At 46.4% G+C, this 18,830-nt stretch overlaps 1 protein-coding gene across 3 annotated transcripts; it reads left to right on the plus strand.

Annotated features, from left to right (window-relative positions):
* Nucleotides 1–5,098: 5,098 nt before the first annotated feature.
* On the plus strand, nucleotides 5,099–16,898 carry RAX (retina and anterior neural fold homeobox). Of its 3 annotated transcripts, none has more exons than XM_081929973.1 (3): nucleotides 5,099–5,916; nucleotides 8,956–9,197; nucleotides 16,019–16,898. In XM_081929973.1, exons 1-3 carry the CDS (start codon nucleotides 5,619–5,621, stop codon nucleotides 16,469–16,471), a joined length of 993 nt encoding a protein of 330 aa, XP_081786099.1. In that variant the 5' UTR covers nucleotides 5,099–5,618; the 3' UTR covers nucleotides 16,472–16,898. The 3 variants fall into 3 exon arrangements, with proteins under 3 accessions (XP_081786099.1, XP_081786100.1, XP_081786101.1); XM_081929974.1 differs by having other exon boundaries at nucleotides 8,956–9,185; XM_081929975.1 differs by having other exon boundaries at nucleotides 8,980–9,197.
* The last annotated feature ends 1,932 nt before the right edge of the window (nucleotides 16,899–18,830 follow it).

The following is an 18,830-nucleotide window of genomic DNA, read 5'->3' on the forward strand; positions in this document are numbered from 1 at the left end:
GCTAGTCAGACCAACCTGCAAGCCAGACCAGAGAGGCAGGGTAAACCACGATTGGCTGTGTTTCCTCTAAGCTTTTGCATGCATGCTGCTAAGGGGCTTATAGTCTTTTGTTTTCCCAGAGTTAATTCTTTTTACCCGTTGCCCTGCACTCCCTAATGCTTCCAGGCAAGGTTACCTTTTATCGAGCCCATTTTGTGTGTGTGTGTTTATGGGATAGCAAAACAAAAGGGAACTGGGTGAAAGAGAAGGAGACAAGTTAGCAGCATCATGGAGGCAGCAGAGAAAACGCTCAAAGCAGTCAGCAGGGGAGTCATTGCGCCACTTAAAATTGCATGTGTCTTCCCAAGGAACTCTGTTAGTGACAGTGGTGCAAAGTTCCTAATTCCTTGTCATTTGGACTGGGGCGTTTTAACAGGCATTCCACCTGTGCTACTCCCTGAGCATACAAGATAACACCAACTCCCAAAGCCCTAGGCTTCTCCTTAAGGTGCCACAGTGAAAAAGGCCCTGTCTCACTTAGGTGGCAAGTGGTGAGAAATACCTGCTCCTGGTCAGTGTAGACACGGCTAGTTGAACAAATAGTCAGTACAGTGGACGCTCGGGTTGCAAATGTGATCCGTGCGGGAGGCACGTTTGCAACCCACAGCGTTGCATCTCGCATGCGTGGGTTGCGATTTGGCACTTCTGCGCATGCGCAAAGTGCGATTTAGTGTTTCTGCGCATGCACGAGCGCCAAAACCCAGAATTAACCTGTTCCGGTACTTCCGGGTTCGGCGCAACCCGAAAACGCACAACCTGAAGTGTCTGTAACCCGAGGTATGAGTGTGTAATGTATGATGTTTTAAAACTTAATGAATTTGCTGAATTAATTTTCAAAAGGGATACAAAAAAGGGAGATGTGAGGAAGTCAGGAAAATATGTGAATCAAAGATGAGGAATTAAAAAGAGGGATTTTTGTGTTTCTTTTTTTTCTTAATGTTTTTTTATTCTGCTTTTGTTTTTCTTTTTTCTCTAAGTTAAACTTATGTATTTTTTAAAACAAAAAAATTCCTTCCAGTAGCACCTTAAAGACCAACTAAGTTAGTTCTTGGTATGAGCTTTCGTGTGCATGCACACTTCTTCAGGTATCTGAAGAAGTGTGCATGCACACGAAAGCTCATACCAAGAACTAACTTAGTTGGTCTTTAAGGTGCTACTAGAAGTAATTTTTTTTGTTTTGACTATGGCAGACCAACACGGCTACCTATCTGTAACTGGAATTATGTATTTTTTGTATTTTGTAACTTAATATTTTTGTGTATGTGTTTTTTCTTTTTTCTGTTTGTTGCTATTTTTAAAACTTAATAAAATATTATTTTAAAAAAACTTATACCTTGTTATAAAATTGTACGTTGTATAATGACGCTTCATTTGTTCATCCTTTGAAAAACCATCTTTGATGGCAAATAACCCATTCCCCACACACTTTTCCAAATGTGTGTTTAATGTAACATGTAGCAGCCATCTGATCTGGGATGGCTTCTTCACATGTAGGATCCCTCAAGGGATGAGGCCAGAGCGAAACAGGTGTGTAGTTGAGTCCTTATGCAGAGCTTCTTGTGTTGTTCTCAAAGGAGAACATAGGAAGCTGCCTTAAACCAAACCAGAGCTGCCATTATTTTTTCAGCAGCTTCAGAACTCAGCAACTCAAAGAACCTGGTGCTGGCTCCTGCCTGAAGCTGTTTGTTCTGGGTGCTGCAAGCTCAATCCAGGCTGCTACATTTCCTTAAGACACTGTGCAAGATGATAAAATGATACAGTGGCTGTCGGTCCAGTATATCTGAAGGAGCATCTCCACCCCCATCATTCTGCCCGGACACTGAGGTCCAGTGGCGAGGGCCTTCTGGTGGTTCCCTCACCGCAAGTTACAGGGAACCAGGGAGAGGGCCTTCTCGGTAGTGGCACCTGCCCTGTGGAACGTCCTCCCACCAGATGTCAAAGAGAAAAACAACTACCAGACTTTTAGAAGACATCTGAAGGCAGCCCTGTTTAGGGAAGCTTTTAATGTTTGATAGATTATTGTATTTCAATATTATGTTGGAAGCCACCCAGAGTGGCTAGGGAAACCCAGCCAGATGGGTGGGGTATAAATAAATCATCATCATCATCATCATCATCAGTGAGGTACCAGCAACTTCTGGGCATTGCAGTTTCACAGGGCAGCGGATGGCCTCTGGAACAACAGCCTACCAATGTGCTGATCAGTTGTTACAACAGGAAGACACTGCCCAAATAACACACAGAGAGAGAAACAGAGACCCTGAATCTTACCACTCCACGGCTTATCTTCAAAATACTTTTCCTCCTTAGAAGCCCACTTTCCCCTAAAGCCTATTTAAAGATCTCAGTCTCCAGTCTCAAAACGGAGTGGAAACGGAAGTATGTGTTTGCCTACGTCTGTCCCTTAATCCCTATGCTCCACCCACTCTCCAACCACTTCATTTTTAAGTAGGCAAGTGGGACAGATCCACAAATATTGTCGAAAAGCATTGAAAGTACTCAGTTATCTGAGTTTCTGCCCCCAGCAGAAGCCTGCCACCCGCAATGTCCTATTTACGGGGTATTTTCTACCCGTGATTTCCCCCAAAAAGCTCAACAATTTTGATTTCCTGAAAAAGCTGCCACCTTCCTAACAAAAGTCCTGGCTGTGCCCATGTTTCTAAACTCCACAATCCCCACCTGAGAGGCAAAATTTAGACTGTAGACTCCTCGGGGCAGAGAGCTGTCTGTGCTTTTAACATTTGTTTACAGATTGAGCTGCAGTATTGCAAGGTGGTACTATGACTACTATAGTAGTAGTAGTAGCAGCAGCAGAAAGCGGCTTCAAAACTAACATCGGCCAGATTCTTTAAGTGTCTTTTTCTTTAAGATTTGCTCTTCCCTTTGTTCCACACGTTGATTCCCCGCCAAAAAAGTAAAATCTAAATTCCTCCCCATATGTTGATATTCAAACACATACCTTCGCACAATCTAACATCTTTCTGAAGCTGCTGCATATCTTTGTTTTCGTGAACAGATCCTTCGAAACATAACAGTTTGCATTTGTTATATTAATATGTGATAAATAAATTGTGGGTTTATCTGCTTATTTATTCCAGTTGTGCGATTTTATTTTATTACTTTATCCCATGTGTGTGTGCGTGTCTTGTATTCTTATTGTCCTTGTTATTTGTTCTCTGTTTTCTACCTGCAATGAAGTTTCTGCGACCAGATGCTTGATTTGCAACGGTTTTGTATTTTGGAAATACTGAGTAAAGAGAATAGGAATGATTCAGTCTGAAGGAATCGACTCAGATCGGTGTTGGCAGCCCTTATCCTTAATTTCAACCAAAAGCACACACTTGTGAGTTTAAGCCTAACAATAACGACAACGAAAGGTCAGGAAATGGACCATCAGTAATAAAGGCGTGCGTGATTCTGAGCATGTGCAGAGTGCCTTTCCCCTCTCCCAGGAGAGTCAGCGGCTGTGCCTTCTTTATTCCACACTCGTTGTAAGAGCGGATTGACTCCGTTCAAATGGTATGTCTGCGTCTGGAATCCTGCCATTCAGACTCACCGACGGCAGCGCCCACCGCACAAACAGCTCCGTTTGCAGAACTTTTTTTTTAAAGCACATCGGATCAGCGCTAGAAATGTAGGGCCAGAAACTGGACAGAACAACAGACACAAAATCCAGCTGGTTGGGCAGTCGCAAGAAAATAAGTTTATTTCATTTATTCAAAGCCGGGAAGGAAAAACAAGGAGTGGTTAATAGGCGCGGCAAATCGATTAATGCCTTAACTGCGGGTTAAGAGGTTACATTTTAAATAGGATTTTAAGCGGAGTTTCCCCCCCGGAACGATATCCTATCCCTGAGTCCTCTCTGCATAACATCTTTCAATCCCGCGCTGGGAACGAGGTCCTTGCAAAAAAGAACAAGCGGTTCCTCGTCCTTTAGACGAGGAGCCAAAAACACGCCGTCGAAGCCAACGGGGTGAAATCGAATTAAAACCCCACAGTCCTGACCTGGACGGCTCCCTAAATCGCTGTCTTCGTCCGATAGCCCTTCCTGTGACTTGCCCAATTTATTTCAATTAACTAATTTTGATTGCCTTTAATTAATTAACACTCTGCGAGGGGAGGGAGAGAGGAACCAGTGAAACCATCAGGCGCCTTTCTCGCAAAACGACCTCCATCCTTTCGTTAAACTCCCCGGATTTCAAGGGTGGGCTTCTTGGAAAGTCTTTCAAGATTAGGGAGAAGCTGCGCCCCTTCCACGATTCCTCCCCCCCCCCCGCCGCACATTCAGATCCTAATCTGACAAGACTCCCAGACGAGATCCCTAGGCCCCTAGATAGCTCCTCCTTTGACAAAGAAATCCTCTCGTTCCCGTTCGCAGGAGGGGATTTTCTTAAAGTGTGTTTGTGGAACAGGGCATAGTCAGCGTGGCTAGTAGCCTTCGCTGCTCCTCTCTGTGAATTTTTAAAACCCACTTGTTTTTAAGACGTGCGTGAGCTCCCAAATGCCTCCTGGAAACTTTGCTGTGCTCCTCCCTCCCTCTGCAACCGCCTGGTCCTTCTGAAACAAGATTTCTGCCCTTTTTAAAAGCAAAAATAAAACCTCTTTTCCTTTTTTTAAAATAATAACTTTTATTAAAATTTTCCTTTTACAAATACGCCATCTCAAACATTATTCACAAATTTCAACTTTTTGGACTTCCACCATCTTCTCCACCAATCATCCATATTTTCCATTTTTACGCATTCTCTATATTTAGTGTTGCCATTTAATATTATCCTTTCAATTCTATTTAATAAAACCTCTTTTCCTTGCCCGTCGGAAGTTGAGACCTCCCCGAAACCCTAGCAAAAAACAAAACAAAACCGCGTCCACTCCTCAGCCTCCCTCGACGGCGACCGTTTCTCTCTGGCTGCTTCCTCCCCGCTGGTCAGTTTCCTCGAAGGGCCGCCCTTCCCGTCGAGGGGAGGAGCCTGAGGCGAAGGAGAGCCCCCACCCCCGTTAATTCAGGTGCCTCCGGCCCCCAAGTCGCACAAAGCCCCCGGGAGACGGAGCGCACGGGAGCACGGAAGCAGCAGCGCCCGCGGGACTCCGACGGGACGCACGTCTGCCGCGCCTCTCCCAGGCAGGGCTGGTGGCGTCGCTGCGCGGGCGAGCTCCTTGCTCTGCACGGAGAAAGGTCACTCCAATCCTGGCCGCTGATCCTCGGGCGTCCGAGGACGACCCGGCCCCGTCAGCTTGGAAGGAGACGGGAAGGGAGGCTGGGGCCGAGAGCCGCTTAGGCTCAGCGAGGACTCGCAAGCCGCCTTCGCCCGCTGCTGCCCTCTGACACAAGCAGATCCCGACGGGAGTTGGTCGCCTGAGGAGCCTCTCAGATCCTGCCAGCCGTTGGAAGGAGGAGGAGAAGAAGAAGGAGAAGCAGGGTCTCTCCGTCGTGGTCTTGTTGGACGGCTGAGCAAGGAAGGAGCGCGCATGGCATAGGCAAGCCCCCGGGGGTCCTTGGAAGGGGAGGATCGAGGGCTGTCCTCCTCGCCCTCCCCCCTCCCCACACCAGCCCCCTGCCCTGCCGCCAGGAGAGCTCCATGCACCTGCAGCAAGGCTCCCTTCTGAACATGACCGACGGCGGCTTCTCCCTGACTGGGCACTTGGTGAGGAGCCCCAGCGGAGGAGGGAACCCGTCGAGGCTCCACAGCATCGAAGCGATCCTGGGATTTACCAAAGAGGACCCGCTTTTGGGTGCCTTCCAAGCCCACGATGCCAGTGGCGGAGGCAGGCCCATGAAGGAGGGAGAGAAGCGCAGCCCCAGGGATTGCTTCTCCAAAATGCCAGCTGAGCAGCCTGGGCAGGGCCAGGAAGGGACCCCGGAAGAACACTTCGGAGGTAAGGCAGGGTGCGAGGGGTGTTTTTTTTGGGGGGGGGTGTCGGGTGTCAGGTCATAGTCCCCCACTTACTGGAGGACCCGGGTCCTACTGTAGCTGCTGGGACCAGTGAAAGTGCGTGGGTCCTTTGCTTCAATTTGAAGGAGACCCCCATTAACCCCCCCCCACACCCTTTGGAAGCAAGTTCGAATAACTTCCTCATTATTATTATTTCGGAAAGTACTTAATGATTGATGTCTTATTATGTTTGATGTATTATGTGCTGAAAGCCACCCAGTGTGGCTGGGGTAAAAATAATAAAATTCTTATTAAGAGAGGGGCACATTTTTTAAATGTGCGCCTTTAAAATCAGTTAAGTGTTGGAGGGGATAACTGAAGAAGAGGAGGAGGAAAGCGTTTTAAAGAGCAGGCATCTTTGTGAGACGCCTCAGACACAATTATAAAGATCAGCCAAGTGCCCTCTAAAAACCCTACTCTTTAAAAATCCCAAATACAGTTAGCTGCCTTACACAGAGTCAGACCATGGTCCATCTAACTCAGTCTTGTCTACACTGACTGGCAGCCTCTCTCCAGGGCTTCCAAGAGGCGTCTCTTCCAGATCTCCCAGCTCTGCCTGCAGATCCCAGGTGACGGTGATGCTTTTCAAAGGAGCAACCTATTGAGTGTGTCTTTGGCTGCTTGAGCAAACAGTGCCATGGATGTTCTGTAAATTGTACAACTTTAGAAAAGGCACCCTGGCATGCAAGGGAGGAAAGAGAGCATTTCCCAGAGCACAGCATGGCAAATTAAGGCAAGCGAGCTGAAACTGGACACAGTCGCATGTCCCACTGAACTTAGTGAGGCTCCCTGCATGAGCTGTTAATGCGGCTGTTAATGCCATTACAATGGCATTTTATACTGAAGTACGTAGTTTGCTACCAACATGACCAAGCTGCGGGAGGCAGTGGAAGACAGGAGTGCCTGGCGTGCTCTGGTCCATGGGGTCGGAAACGACTAAACAACAACGTATGTTGGGGACCAGATTTCCCAGGAAGGGATTCTCACCCTAAACTCATCTTTTTGAAGGCAAGTGTTCAGATTATTTCAGTGGGACTTGCTTCTGCGCTAAGGGAGCTGTTTCCATTTTTGGGGGAATAGCCTTGGAGCTTAGGAGACAGAGAAACGTGGTCTTGTCCGGTTCTTCAAGCTTGTTTTCTTATCTCATCTGGGGTTGCCACACTTGTGCGGCTTATTCCCAAATGGATCCATCAAATGGCACGGAACCAATGGACCAATACGCCTATGAGCTGTCCATTTTATCCAGGAGTTCCTCTCTCTGAGGGCTCCCACCTCTGCTCACGTTAGGAAGAGCTTAGCCAGTGTGACCACCCTTAGAACACTGTGTCCCGTCCTGATCCCCACACCTCAAGAAGAGTTCCGTAGAGCTGGGAAAGAGTCAGACATGGGGCAAAAGCAAAACGATCACAGAAGCTGGAGCAACTCCCTTTATGACAAAGAGCTTGGGGCATGATGAAGGTGTGCAAAATTGTGCAGGTTATGAAGAAAGTGGACGCAGAGATGTTCATTGGGGACATCCAGTGAAGCTAAATCTTGGAACATTGGAAGTTCTTCTTCACTCAGTGCCTAGTTAAGGTTGCACTTCCAAAAGATGCAGCGAAGTCCACCAACTTGCGTGACTTTAAAGGGGACTGGACAAATTTAGGGAGGACAAGGCTACTTGTCAGAGATTATATGCCTTTGAATTGCCTGGGGAGCACAAGTGGGAAGAGTGCCGTTGCCCTCCTGCCTTACTCGTAAGCTTCTCGTGGGCATCTGGTTGGCTGCTGTGAGAACAGGGCGTTAGACTGGATGAAGTGTAGGTCTCATTGTTTTCTAGTCCCACCAGCACATCAAATTCCAATCGCTTCCCCCAGGCTACATTGCACTTGTGTCATGTGGATCACGCCCCACTTGTGAGCAGCTGGCTCAACACCATGGGAAGCAGTGGGAAAGCTGGCTTAGGCAGACTTTGCTCTAAGCCAGCAAGATGCAATCTCAGACCTTTCCAAAGCAGATGAGCGATGGTCCAAAAACAGCCATTGGAGAATGGTTTGGAATGGACTCTGTTTTACCAAGGGAATAGTACAATGCTGGGACGAAAGGGAAGCATCAAGTTGTGCAGAGCAGTTGTGTGGATCAGCTTCCATTCATTTAGATTTTGATACAATATTAATAACTCATAATAATATATAAATGACCAAGACCATGTATCCTTGGCTGGGCACAGAGCTGCTGAGTTCAGCATAATTCTGAGCAGGCATGCACAGGATTGCTCCAGTCCAGATCAGAGCTAACGGACTTCAAAGCAACGAAATCAATGGCAATTTGCATATACGTAATAGGTTTTAGGATCCAGGGCTAGGCTGCAAAAGGCAGAAACAGAAGCAATATCGATGTTGCTTTAAACACTGGATTTTATTTTGAAATAAAGTCAAAACTGAAGGCAACAGAAATGAGGAACACACAAAAGGATACAGTAAGATCACCAATTAAGTAATGTGATTATATGGTGCTGATTAATAGAAATATATATTTTCTTTCTTGTAAAACACTTGAAGTCTTTTAAAAGATAAAGGAGATGTATCTATCTATCATCTATATCTATCATCTATCTATCTATCTATCATCTATCTATCATCTCTATCTATCTATTTATCATCTATATCTATCATCTATCTCTATTAGTTCTCTGTGAAACCAGCTCAAAATGTTAAAACAAATCAAGACAAGAAGTCTGGATTTTTTAAATTTGGAAGCAAATGGTGTTGAAATCAGTGGTATACTTACGTTCACTCAAATGTGCTTAGCATCAGGTAGACATGCTGGTGTGAATCAGCTTGGCTGCCCAATCCTATGCATGCCTACTCAGAAGTAAGTTCTACTGATTTCAATGGGACTTACTCCCAGGTAAGTGTGTACAAGGTTACAGCCTTAAATCCATGAGCTTTGGCTCCATTTGTTGGTGGGTTGCCTCACCTCTCCTTCTTCTCCCCCCCCCCAGACCCCTACTGCTCCAAACGCTCAGAGGAGTGCTTGAGTCCAGAGCTGGTCACTTGCAACAACAGCGACGGCAAACTGTCTGATGAAGACCAGCCCAAGAAGAAACACCGGAGGAACCGGACAACCTTCACCACCTACCAGCTGCACGAACTTGAGCGAGCCTTTGAGAAATCCCACTACCCCGATGTCTATAGCCGAGAGGAGCTGGCTATGAAGGTCAACCTACCTGAAGTGAGAGTCCAGGTAAAATGGCAGGTGGTCTTCTCTTCTTCCTCCTCCTTCTCCATCTAGCCACATGGTGAAATCTTGGACAGTTAATCCTCAGGTTCTCATCTTCATTAGAAGACCTCAGTCAAAAGCAGCCTTTCCCTGCTAATCCAGTAAAAGTCTCCCCCACCCTGGATATAATTTCAGACTTTGCATACGTAGTGAAGGATTTTCCTTAATCTGCCTTTTTTTAACACTCCAGACCGCAACCTCTCTCTAATTATGAGTGTTTAGTTTCAGATACTCTGGCTAAGAATTCTCCTAATCATGCAATGTCCAGCACAGGAGAAAGGTGTTGGTTGGTTTGTCGTCGTTTTGGTAGATTGTGCAATTTAAAATATCATTTACATTGATGTATGTGTTTTAAAACTTATTGGAAGTTCCCTATTTATTTATAGGGTACCATAGATTTTGGGGTAAGAGAGGGGGAGACAGAAAAGGAAAGGAGAAACTATAGTAAAAAAAATAAACAAATAAGCACCTTAGGTTAGTTTTAGTTTCCCAAGTATGTGACAATCAGGATTAATTTTCAAATTCTTTGAATGCTCCAGAAATAGCATGTGCAATTGGCACCTCGTTCCATGTTCTTCCTGCTACAACCCTTTGCATGAAACTTAGAGATTCGTTAAACAAGAACCAGCTTTCCTGCAATGTTTGAGTGAATCCCAACGTCAATAGTGGTGATCTGTCGTGGAACAGCCCCACTGAAGAAGATAACAATGGTTACCCAGACCTTGTTGCTGGTTGCAAAGGGGTCCCCATAACAGTTCAAGCTTCAGGACCCCCCAAAATGTAGGTCCACCACTGGCCTGCAATATAGAATAATAATATGTCATTTGAAATACAGCCTATGTAATCGGCACCTTAGCATCTAGCAATGCCCACAGAGAGGCAGGCTTTTCAAGTTCTTTAGGTTCATTTTCTTGCTTCCGAATTTGAATTTATTGCTCCGTGTAGCCTCTAGCAGCACTGCAAAACTGAGAGCAGGGTTTCTTTTATTACCTGCTTCCCCTTTTCGGTGATAAGCTGTGGATGGGAGTGCAGGATTTTCCTGCTTGGCAGGGGGTTGGACTCGATGGCCCTTGTGGTCTCTTCCAACTCTATGATTCTAGGATTCTAGGATTGCTTCCCATTTAAAGTCACACATCCCTTTAAATTTCCCAATGCAGCTGTAGATGTCAGCTCACTTGGTCCCCAGTCCTGGTTTGTCCCACTACTTCACCTGCTGAACGGCACACCTGGACAGTGCTGGATTACCAAACAGGCACATTAGGCACCGGTCCGTCGGCCCCGCAACTTTTAAGGGCCCTGTGACAAACAGATCAAAACAACATTGATTTGATCTTGAAAGAAAATTGGAACCAAGCTTTCTTAGTTGAATGCTATCATACTAGAGCAGGAGGCCCCGAGATTTCAACTGCCTCAGGGTTTAATCCAGCACTGCACCTGGAGACCTGCTTGCTACAGCAGCTAAGGAAGGGGGAAGGCAATAGAAGTGGGAAGCTAGCAGGTGAGAAGGCCCACAGCTGCCTCCTTTCCCGTTTCACGATAAACTTAAAGGCATGCGCCCAGAGTCCGGGGGAAGAGGTGGCAGTGCTTCATCAGGGCTTTGGTGTAAACTGAAGCCCATTGGGCCACCCCATTGGCTGAAGAGGAGGTAGAACTGATGTGCACCTTTTGTGCACATGGAGCTACTCACTCTGTCCTGGCTCCAAGACAAAGGGTACTGCTCCCTTTCCTGATATGTCTAGAAGCCAACTGGACCAGCGGTTGAATTTTCCTGCAACACTGTAGACGAGAGAATGTCCTTCACAGCACATTTCTAAGCAGGAGCCCCATGTTGTGAATCACCCTGAGATCTACAGATAAGAGGTGGTTTACAAATATAATAATAATAATAATAATAATAATAATAATAATAATAATAATAATGGGGCACACTTCCAGCAACTCCTACAGCCACCCTCGTGCCCAACATATTGCTCTGCTTTCCTTTGGACCCCATCAGCAAGGCTGAGAGAAGAGCTCTGACTTCTGGGCAGCTCAGGACCTCATTACACACTGCCCAAGCTTGCACCCTGAACAGGCCACTTCAGTGCCGCTAATGCAGCAGTTTGACTTCACCCTTGAAAGCACACTCCATTGTCTCCTGAGACAGATGGATGTCAACAACACTGTGTGTCACACACAGCTCTGCCTTCCAACATCTCATGGTCCCTCTCCGCCTCTTAGCATCCAAAAAAGTCACTTCAGTCTACCTAATAGTTGGTTCGGCCCCATCTACGTGCAGTAACACCATGTATGCGTTGTGGTGCCCATAGGACTCTCGTGTATTCTTCCTTCCTACCCCTCCTTTATTCAACATAGTGCTAAGCGGGGTATGTGTGCATGGAACAAGGTCTGCTTGAGCACTGAGACTTCTAGCCCCACATACTGTTCCGGGTTCCCCCCATCCCAACCCTCTGGAGCAGATTTGGGGAGCATGCAAGAGGACACATAACAGCAGAAGAACAGGATGTCCACTTGTGCAAGCTAGCAGACCTTATTCCGTGCATGCAACCATTGAGTTGAATCCTGTCCCATGTGTCCAACTTTGCAGCCTTTTCTCTGAAGGGCTGTTCAGTCCAAGCTCAGTTTGAAAATCTTTCGGAAGTGGACCAAGAAAGGCCTTGAAGTTGCCCATCAATAGTTAGACAGCTCAGGCAGCAGGCTGAGCAGGCACAGGTCACTTCCGCACTGTGGTGAGATGCATTGTATACTTCTATTGAAATTCCAGCAATTATTTCTAAATGTGTATCTATGCGTATAGAACAGCACGTACACCTTTTATGCAGATCTTTCCCCCTCTCTTGTGGTGATGCATAAGGAGCTGCTCTGTGGGGTGGGGGGAGAAGGGAGGAGCCCCTTGCCTGCTCCCCCATGTTCTCATTGGCCCAGCCTCCCACATGTTGGGGGCTGAAGTTCTCGAGAAGGGGAGTTTGCTGTACTTGAGCAGACTCCCACCTCACTTCCTCCGGTTAGATTTAGAACCCTGATCTCCCAGAGTTCTAAATCTGGCAAGGTCCTGCGCAAGTTAATGCAGAGCAAAAGCATATATATTTGCGGTGCAGCAACCAGCTAAGCTCTTTACGGTACCCGTGTTTTTCGCTAGATGAATTGCATTGTGAGAGCCTAATTTGTTTAGAGGAATATATGAATGATTGCTGAAGAACTTTGCGGATGAAAGCAAGACCCCTTGATACACCCACTTCACAGAAATTGAGGGGAAGTGTCAAGTAGCAATATTTACCTCCTTATCGCATCAAGATCCTATTGTGGGTGGATACATATGGAGATATGTTTTTTCCCACCAAGGACTTAAAAGTACGGCACTTAACCTTAGCTGGATCCCACCAGTTGTAGAGTGTGTTGCAAAGAGGTGCGTTCTCATGCATGTGTGAGTCTCCACCTTTGCGGCTTCTCAGAAACGTCAGTTCCCACCGAAAAGAAGAAAGTTGGGGATTTCTCCCCCACCCGCTTAATTGTAAGTGGGAGGTTTTTCGCAGGCTTAATGAAAGCTGAATGATCTGTAATCCCTGGATCACGAAAATGTTTGAGAAGCCTGAAATATTTACTAGTCATCTGTAAAAAGAAGAAGGAAAAAATCTGGGAGGGCTTCCAAAAGTGTGTGTGTTTGGAAAAAGCAGCCTCCAAAAACCAGCACTAATTTTATCCCTTCTAGTGGGTAATGAGAGCAGATTTGGGTTTATGGACTAAGGGGAATTATTTGATGGGGAGCATGAGACAAAATTGCCTGCAGGGGGTTTCTTTTTTAACCCGTCAAGTTTGAATTAACTAAGGGAGCTCAGGGCTTGGTATGGTTTTAAAGGATTTTGGCCGGCATCTAAACTCAGAAAGTATATGAGAGAGAAGCTCTTTTTCTTTGGGCAATCAAATAGTTCTGGTTGACTTTCAGTGAAAGGCAGTTGGAAGGCAAAATTCTACTATTAAAGCACCCTTGGGATCTCATTTACTTAAATGAAAACAGGGTCCTGCAGCACCTTGTGATTATTTAGGCTTCAAGGCAAATAACTGTGATTTGGCTGTTTACTTATGAGCTAGGCCAGTTTCACAAGTCTCATTTAATATACAGTGGTACCTCTAGTTAAGAACTTAATTCGTTCCGGAGGTCCATTCTTACCCTGAAACCATTCTTAACCTGAAGCACCACTTTAGCTAATGGGGCCTCCCGCTGCCGCCATGCCGCCGCAGCACAATTTCTGTTCTCATCCTGAAGCAAAGTTCTTAGCCCGAGGTACTATTTCTGGGTTAGCGGAGTCTGTAACCTGAAGCGTCTGTAACCTGAAGTGTCTGTAAATTGAGGTACCACTGTACAAGAGATATATTTTCACATATCTGAAAACTCATGATTGAAAATTGCATGGAATGTGCATTCTCATCTACACCCGACTCTGCGGTGGCCAAGTTTATATATACACTTTTCAATTTTTTAAAATTAATTTTCCAGATTATTACAAATCAAACCAATTTATATTAATTTAATACATTTTCTTAAAATCAAGTTTCCCACTGCTGTTCCAAACATATGATCATCACCATTTCCTCACATAGCCGCATCATTTCTTATTTAGAGTCCAGTTTACATCCTTCACTTGCCGCTAAACCATTCTTCCAGCTGGCCACTTTTTTCACCTTACAAACAGCACCTCGCTTACATCTTATAAATAAACAATCCATTTCACAATATGCATTGTTGTTCCGGACCTGGTGTGCTGGGAGAGTTAATTACTATCTTCCATTGTTCCTCTTTCCGAAGTAACAAACAGAATAACATAGCATCAGCTACACCAGGCATAGGCAAACTTGGCCCTCCAGATGTTTTGGGACTACAACTCCCATCATCCCTAGCTAACAGGACCAGTGGTCAGGGATGATGGGAATTGTAGCCCCAAAACATCTGGAGGGCCGAGTTTCCCTGTTCCTGAGCTACACACACCCTTTTCATTATATAGGGGAGGACAGGAAAAAGGAGACCATTTGAAAAACATAAGAAAGCACAAATCACCTTATACTCCTCCTTCTTTTCCCAGCCGTTGAAAGGATTCTCAAGCTTCAAAGAAAACATTCAGATACCTTCAAAAAGCCAAGTCCTGTCCTTTTGGCAGCTGACTGATTGCAGCCTATTAGCATATGTCGGTCCAAGAGCACCTCTTGATTAATGCCAAGTGTCCGAATTATGGAGGAACGAACCACAAATCATGCTGGAGACGGAGGATCATCCATGGCAGGGACACACTCCCAGGTCACACACCCCTCTGCCTTTCAAGTTGGCAGACACGGGCTTGAGCAGCACAGCGGGGTGCAGTGAGCTCCCCAGACCCCACTGGGGAACATAGCCAGGATTTTTGCCTCATAAATTTTGGTTTCCTCTGCCTGAACCTCCTCGCTGCTCACTGAAGGACCCCTCTATTGCAAGGGCTGCCTGGTCCAAGTCCAGGTTAACGAAGCTGCAGGAGGGAGAGCAGATGGGGCTCATCAACAGTTTAGCACTTGCATGGTGACTGAATAGGCTCACAGCTCACCACATGGCAGCCTTTCCTGAGCCGTATCCCTGAGCTTTACCTTATAGGTAAAGGGGACCCCTGACCATTAGGTCCACTCTTGGCTGACTCTGGGGTTGTGGCGCTCATCTCGCTTTATTGGCCAAGGGAGCCGGCGTACAGCTTCCGGGTCATGTGGCCAGCATGACTAAGTCGCTTCTGGCAAACCAGAGCAGCACACAGAAACGCCGTTTACGTTCCCGCCGGAGCGGTACCTATTATCTACTTGCACTTTGACGTGCTTTCAAACTGCTAGGTTGGCAGGAGCAGGAACCGAGCAACAGGAGCTCACCCCGGCGTGGGGATTCGAACTGCTGACCTTCTGATTGGCAAGCCCTAGGCTCTGTGGTTTAACCCACAGCGCCACCTGAGCTGCATTATATTTCTATTTAAATTACAGGGGTTGTAATTTCTTATGGTGAGCATCCTATGAGCATTGCAGCTTGCCAGATGAAATGATCCCCTCCTGTCCTCATCCCGTGTCCTGTTCTGGGGTTCTCCCCATTCCCCCCAGAGACAAATTCAGGGGGTGAGAGGGAGGAGAGAGAGAAAACCCCATTGCACAAGCAGAGGTTCTTGCACCAGGTTTGCACTGACGGGACTCCTTGGGTGATTCCTTGCTTATTGTTTCCAAATCTGCATCTATGCCTATAAATTAGCACATGTGGATTTTACGCAAAACCGTGTTTTCCTTTGCATTCTCATTTTTTAAACACATTGTCACTGGCTCAAGGTGTGTGTATGATGTCTTTGTGTGAGGGAGATCAAAAGCAGGGGCAGCTTCCTTATGTAGAATGTCGTTGTTTAGTCATTTAGTTGTGTCCGACTCTTCGTGACCCCATGGACCAGAGCACGCCAGGCACTCCTGTCTTCCACTGCCTCCCACAGTTTGGTCAAACTCATGCTGGTAGCTTCGAGAACACTGTCCAACCATCTCGTCCCCTTCTCCTTGTGCCCTCCATCTTTCCCAACATCAGGGTCTTCTCCAGGGAGTCTTCTCTTCTCATGAGGTGGCCAAAGTATTGGAGCCTCAGCTTCAGGATGTGTCTTTCCAGTGAACACTTAGGGCTGATTTCCTTAAGAATGGAGAGGTTTGATCTTCTTTTATGTAGAATAGGATGTCTCTATTTCCATCTGGGAAATGTTGGAAGCTATGTGTCTGCTTTGTATTTATGTGGTTTTTAATTTTCCCTTTAGGTTTGGTTTCAGAACCGGAGAGCCAAGTGGCGTCGTCAAGAGAAGCTGGAGGTAACATCCATGAAGTTGCAGGATTCCCCCATCCTCTCCTTCAACCGCTCACCTCAGCCCTCTGCCATCGGGACCATCGGCAGCAACTTGCCCCTGGACTCGTGGCTGAACCCACCCATGCCCAACACCAGCCCCCTGCAGACGTTGCCAGGATTCGTGGCTTCCCCACAGAGCCTCCCCAGCAGCTACACCCCTCCCCCTTTCCTAAACTCTCCCCCCATGGGACACACCTTGCAACCCCTAGGAGCCATGGGGCCTCCACCGCCTTACCAGTGCGGGACAAACTTTGTGGACAAATTCCCGCTGGAAGAGGTGGACCCCCGCAACACCAGTATTGCTGCGCTGAGGATGAAGGCAAAGGAGCACATCCAGTCCATTGGGAAACCGTGGCAGACAATATGAGGAGGGAGATCTCTGGCCCATGTGGTTTGTGAGAAAGGCTCCCCTTGCTCCACCTTTGGAAAGAGGTCTCATCCCTTAGATCTTATGTTCTGGACAGATAAGCAAAGACTATTGCTGTTAAGAGTGCCCCCGCATTCTGTGTTGTAGAAAGGACCTGAGCATTAAACAGAAATCGTTCTGCACCTACCTGCCTACCTACCGACCAACCCCTTAATCCTCCAATTTAGCCACTGCAATCTTCGTGTTCTTCCCCACCTTTGGCACAAGACTTAGGGCTTGGTTCTAGCTTTGCTTTGATTGTTGTATTTCTTCTTTTTTAAATGATCTAATCATCCCATATCCCTGACTCATGGGCTGGATTACAGTAGAGGTGACGAGGAAGCAGGAAAATGTTGTATCCTTCCTAGGGACGTTTTGTAACATTAAAGCACACATATTTTCAGACAGGACGCTGGGGTTGTTAATTCTGTATCTATTACTTATGGTTTGTTAATTCTAAATCTGTTGACTGTGGTTTGCAGCAGCCCTCTGGACCATCAAGGTTTGGTTTTAGTAACCTAAATCAGTAAGCAGATCATCACATATTATTATAGAATCATAGAATCATAGAATATCATAGAGTTGGAAGAGACCACAAGGGCCATCGAGTCCAACCCCCTGCCAAGCAGGAAACACCATCAGAGCACTCCTGACATATGGTTGTCAAGCCTCTGCTTAAAGACCTCCAAAGAAGGAGACTACACCACACTCCTTGGCAGCAAATTCCACTGTCGAACAGCTCTTACTGATTATTATTCATTCCATTTCTATACTGTTTTATATTTAAAGGGGGGGGCGGACTCAAAGCGTTTTACAACACACTAAAACACCAAATAAAACCATGCAGGAGAAAATGTGACTGAATAAAGTCAAATATAAAGTATACACCCAAAGCAACATTAGAAGGAAACTAAAATGTTATATGAAAGATTTCAAAAGACTGTAAACCATTGCGAAGGAGGTCCGCTACAGAATGCACATTTAATGCAGAAAAGTTAACAAATATATATATATATCTTAAAACATTTCAAAAGAAGACACTACTAAAGGAACTCAAATATAAAATGCACATTTAAAGCAGCATAATTAACAAGAGAGTACGTTATCATAAGCATAGAGCGTATCTGCTGCAGTTGCTGCCAGTCCTGCCAATGTTGGCTCTTTTCACCTGTTCCTTGGTACAAGGAAATAACCTGTGAACATTTGTTCTGATCAACCTCACTTTAAAATGTCAATAATAATAATAATAATAATACCCCACCCATCTGACTGGGTTGCCCCAGCAACTCTGGGCGGCTTCCAACAGATATAAAAATATAATTAAACATTTTTTTAAAAAATCCCTATACAGGGCTGCCTTCAGATGTCTTCCAAAGTTTGTATAGTTACTTATTTCTTTGGCTCGGTGGTCACATAAGGGATGTTGCATGTGATGCATTTGTACTTAACTAACCCTGCGCCCTGCCGATACTGCTCAGGGACGCGGGTGGCACTGTGGGTTAAACCACAGAGCCTAGGACTTGCCGATCAGAAGGTCGATGGTTCGAATCCCCACGACAGGGTGAGCTCCCCTTGCTCGGTCCCTGCTCCTGCCAACCTAGCAGTTCAAAAGCACGTCATAGTGCAAGTAGATAATTAGGTACCGCTCCGGTGGGAAGGTAAACGGCATTTCCGTGCGCTGCTCTGGTTCGCCAGAAGCGGCTTAGTCATGCTGGCCACATGACCCGGAAGCTGTACACAAGCTCCCTTGGCCAATAAAGCGAGATGAGCGCCGCAACCCCAGAGTCGGTCACAACTGGACCTAATGGTCCTTTACCTTTAACCCTGCACCCTGCCAATACTGCTGGGCTCTAACTCCCATCTTCCCCCAGCCAATGGTCAAGGATGATGGGAGCTGTAGTCCAATAGCCTATGGAAGGCACTTTGTTTCCCGCCCTTGTGCTAAAGGGCCAAAGGCATGTTCTCTTTGGGAAACTGGATGAATGAGTGCACCTTGAAGATGAGCAGATAATTGCTACTTGAGGCCTGAATGGATTTTGTCCCTCTCCCACAGGGCAAAGTTGGCTTGCATCTGGGAGAAGGGGACATTGGCTTCTGCCTTGATCATGAGGTTTGGCTCATGTGCTTAGACCACCTCAATGGTTCTGCTAGAGTACTGATTCTCTGTTAGCTTGTTCCTGGTCTATGTTTATAGCATAAGATACCATGGCATAGACTTGGATCCATAGTTTTCATGCTCCTTGCATTCAGGAAACACTTCCCAAGTTGACACCTGTCATGGCAGGATTCTGGGGCACTGCAAAGGATTCTGGGGAACACG

The sequence above is a fragment of the Podarcis melisellensis genome (assembly GCF_964234715.1).
Source record: "Podarcis melisellensis genome assembly, chromosome: 11".
NCBI lineage: Eukaryota > Metazoa > Chordata > Lepidosauria > Squamata > Lacertidae > Podarcis > Podarcis melisellensis.

Coding starts and splice junctions, on each gene's coding strand:
- RAX (XM_081929973.1), top strand. CDS start 5,619: ATGCACCTGCAGCAAGGCTCCCTTCTGAACATGACCGACGGCGGCTTC. Junction 5,917..8,955: donor CCCGGAAGAACACTTCGGAG/GTAAGGCAGGGT, acceptor CCCCCCCCCCAG/ACCCCTACTGCTCCAAACGC. Junction 9,198..16,018: donor TACCTGAAGTGAGAGTCCAG/GTAAAATGGCAG, acceptor TTTTCCCTTTAG/GTTTGGTTTCAGAACCGGAG.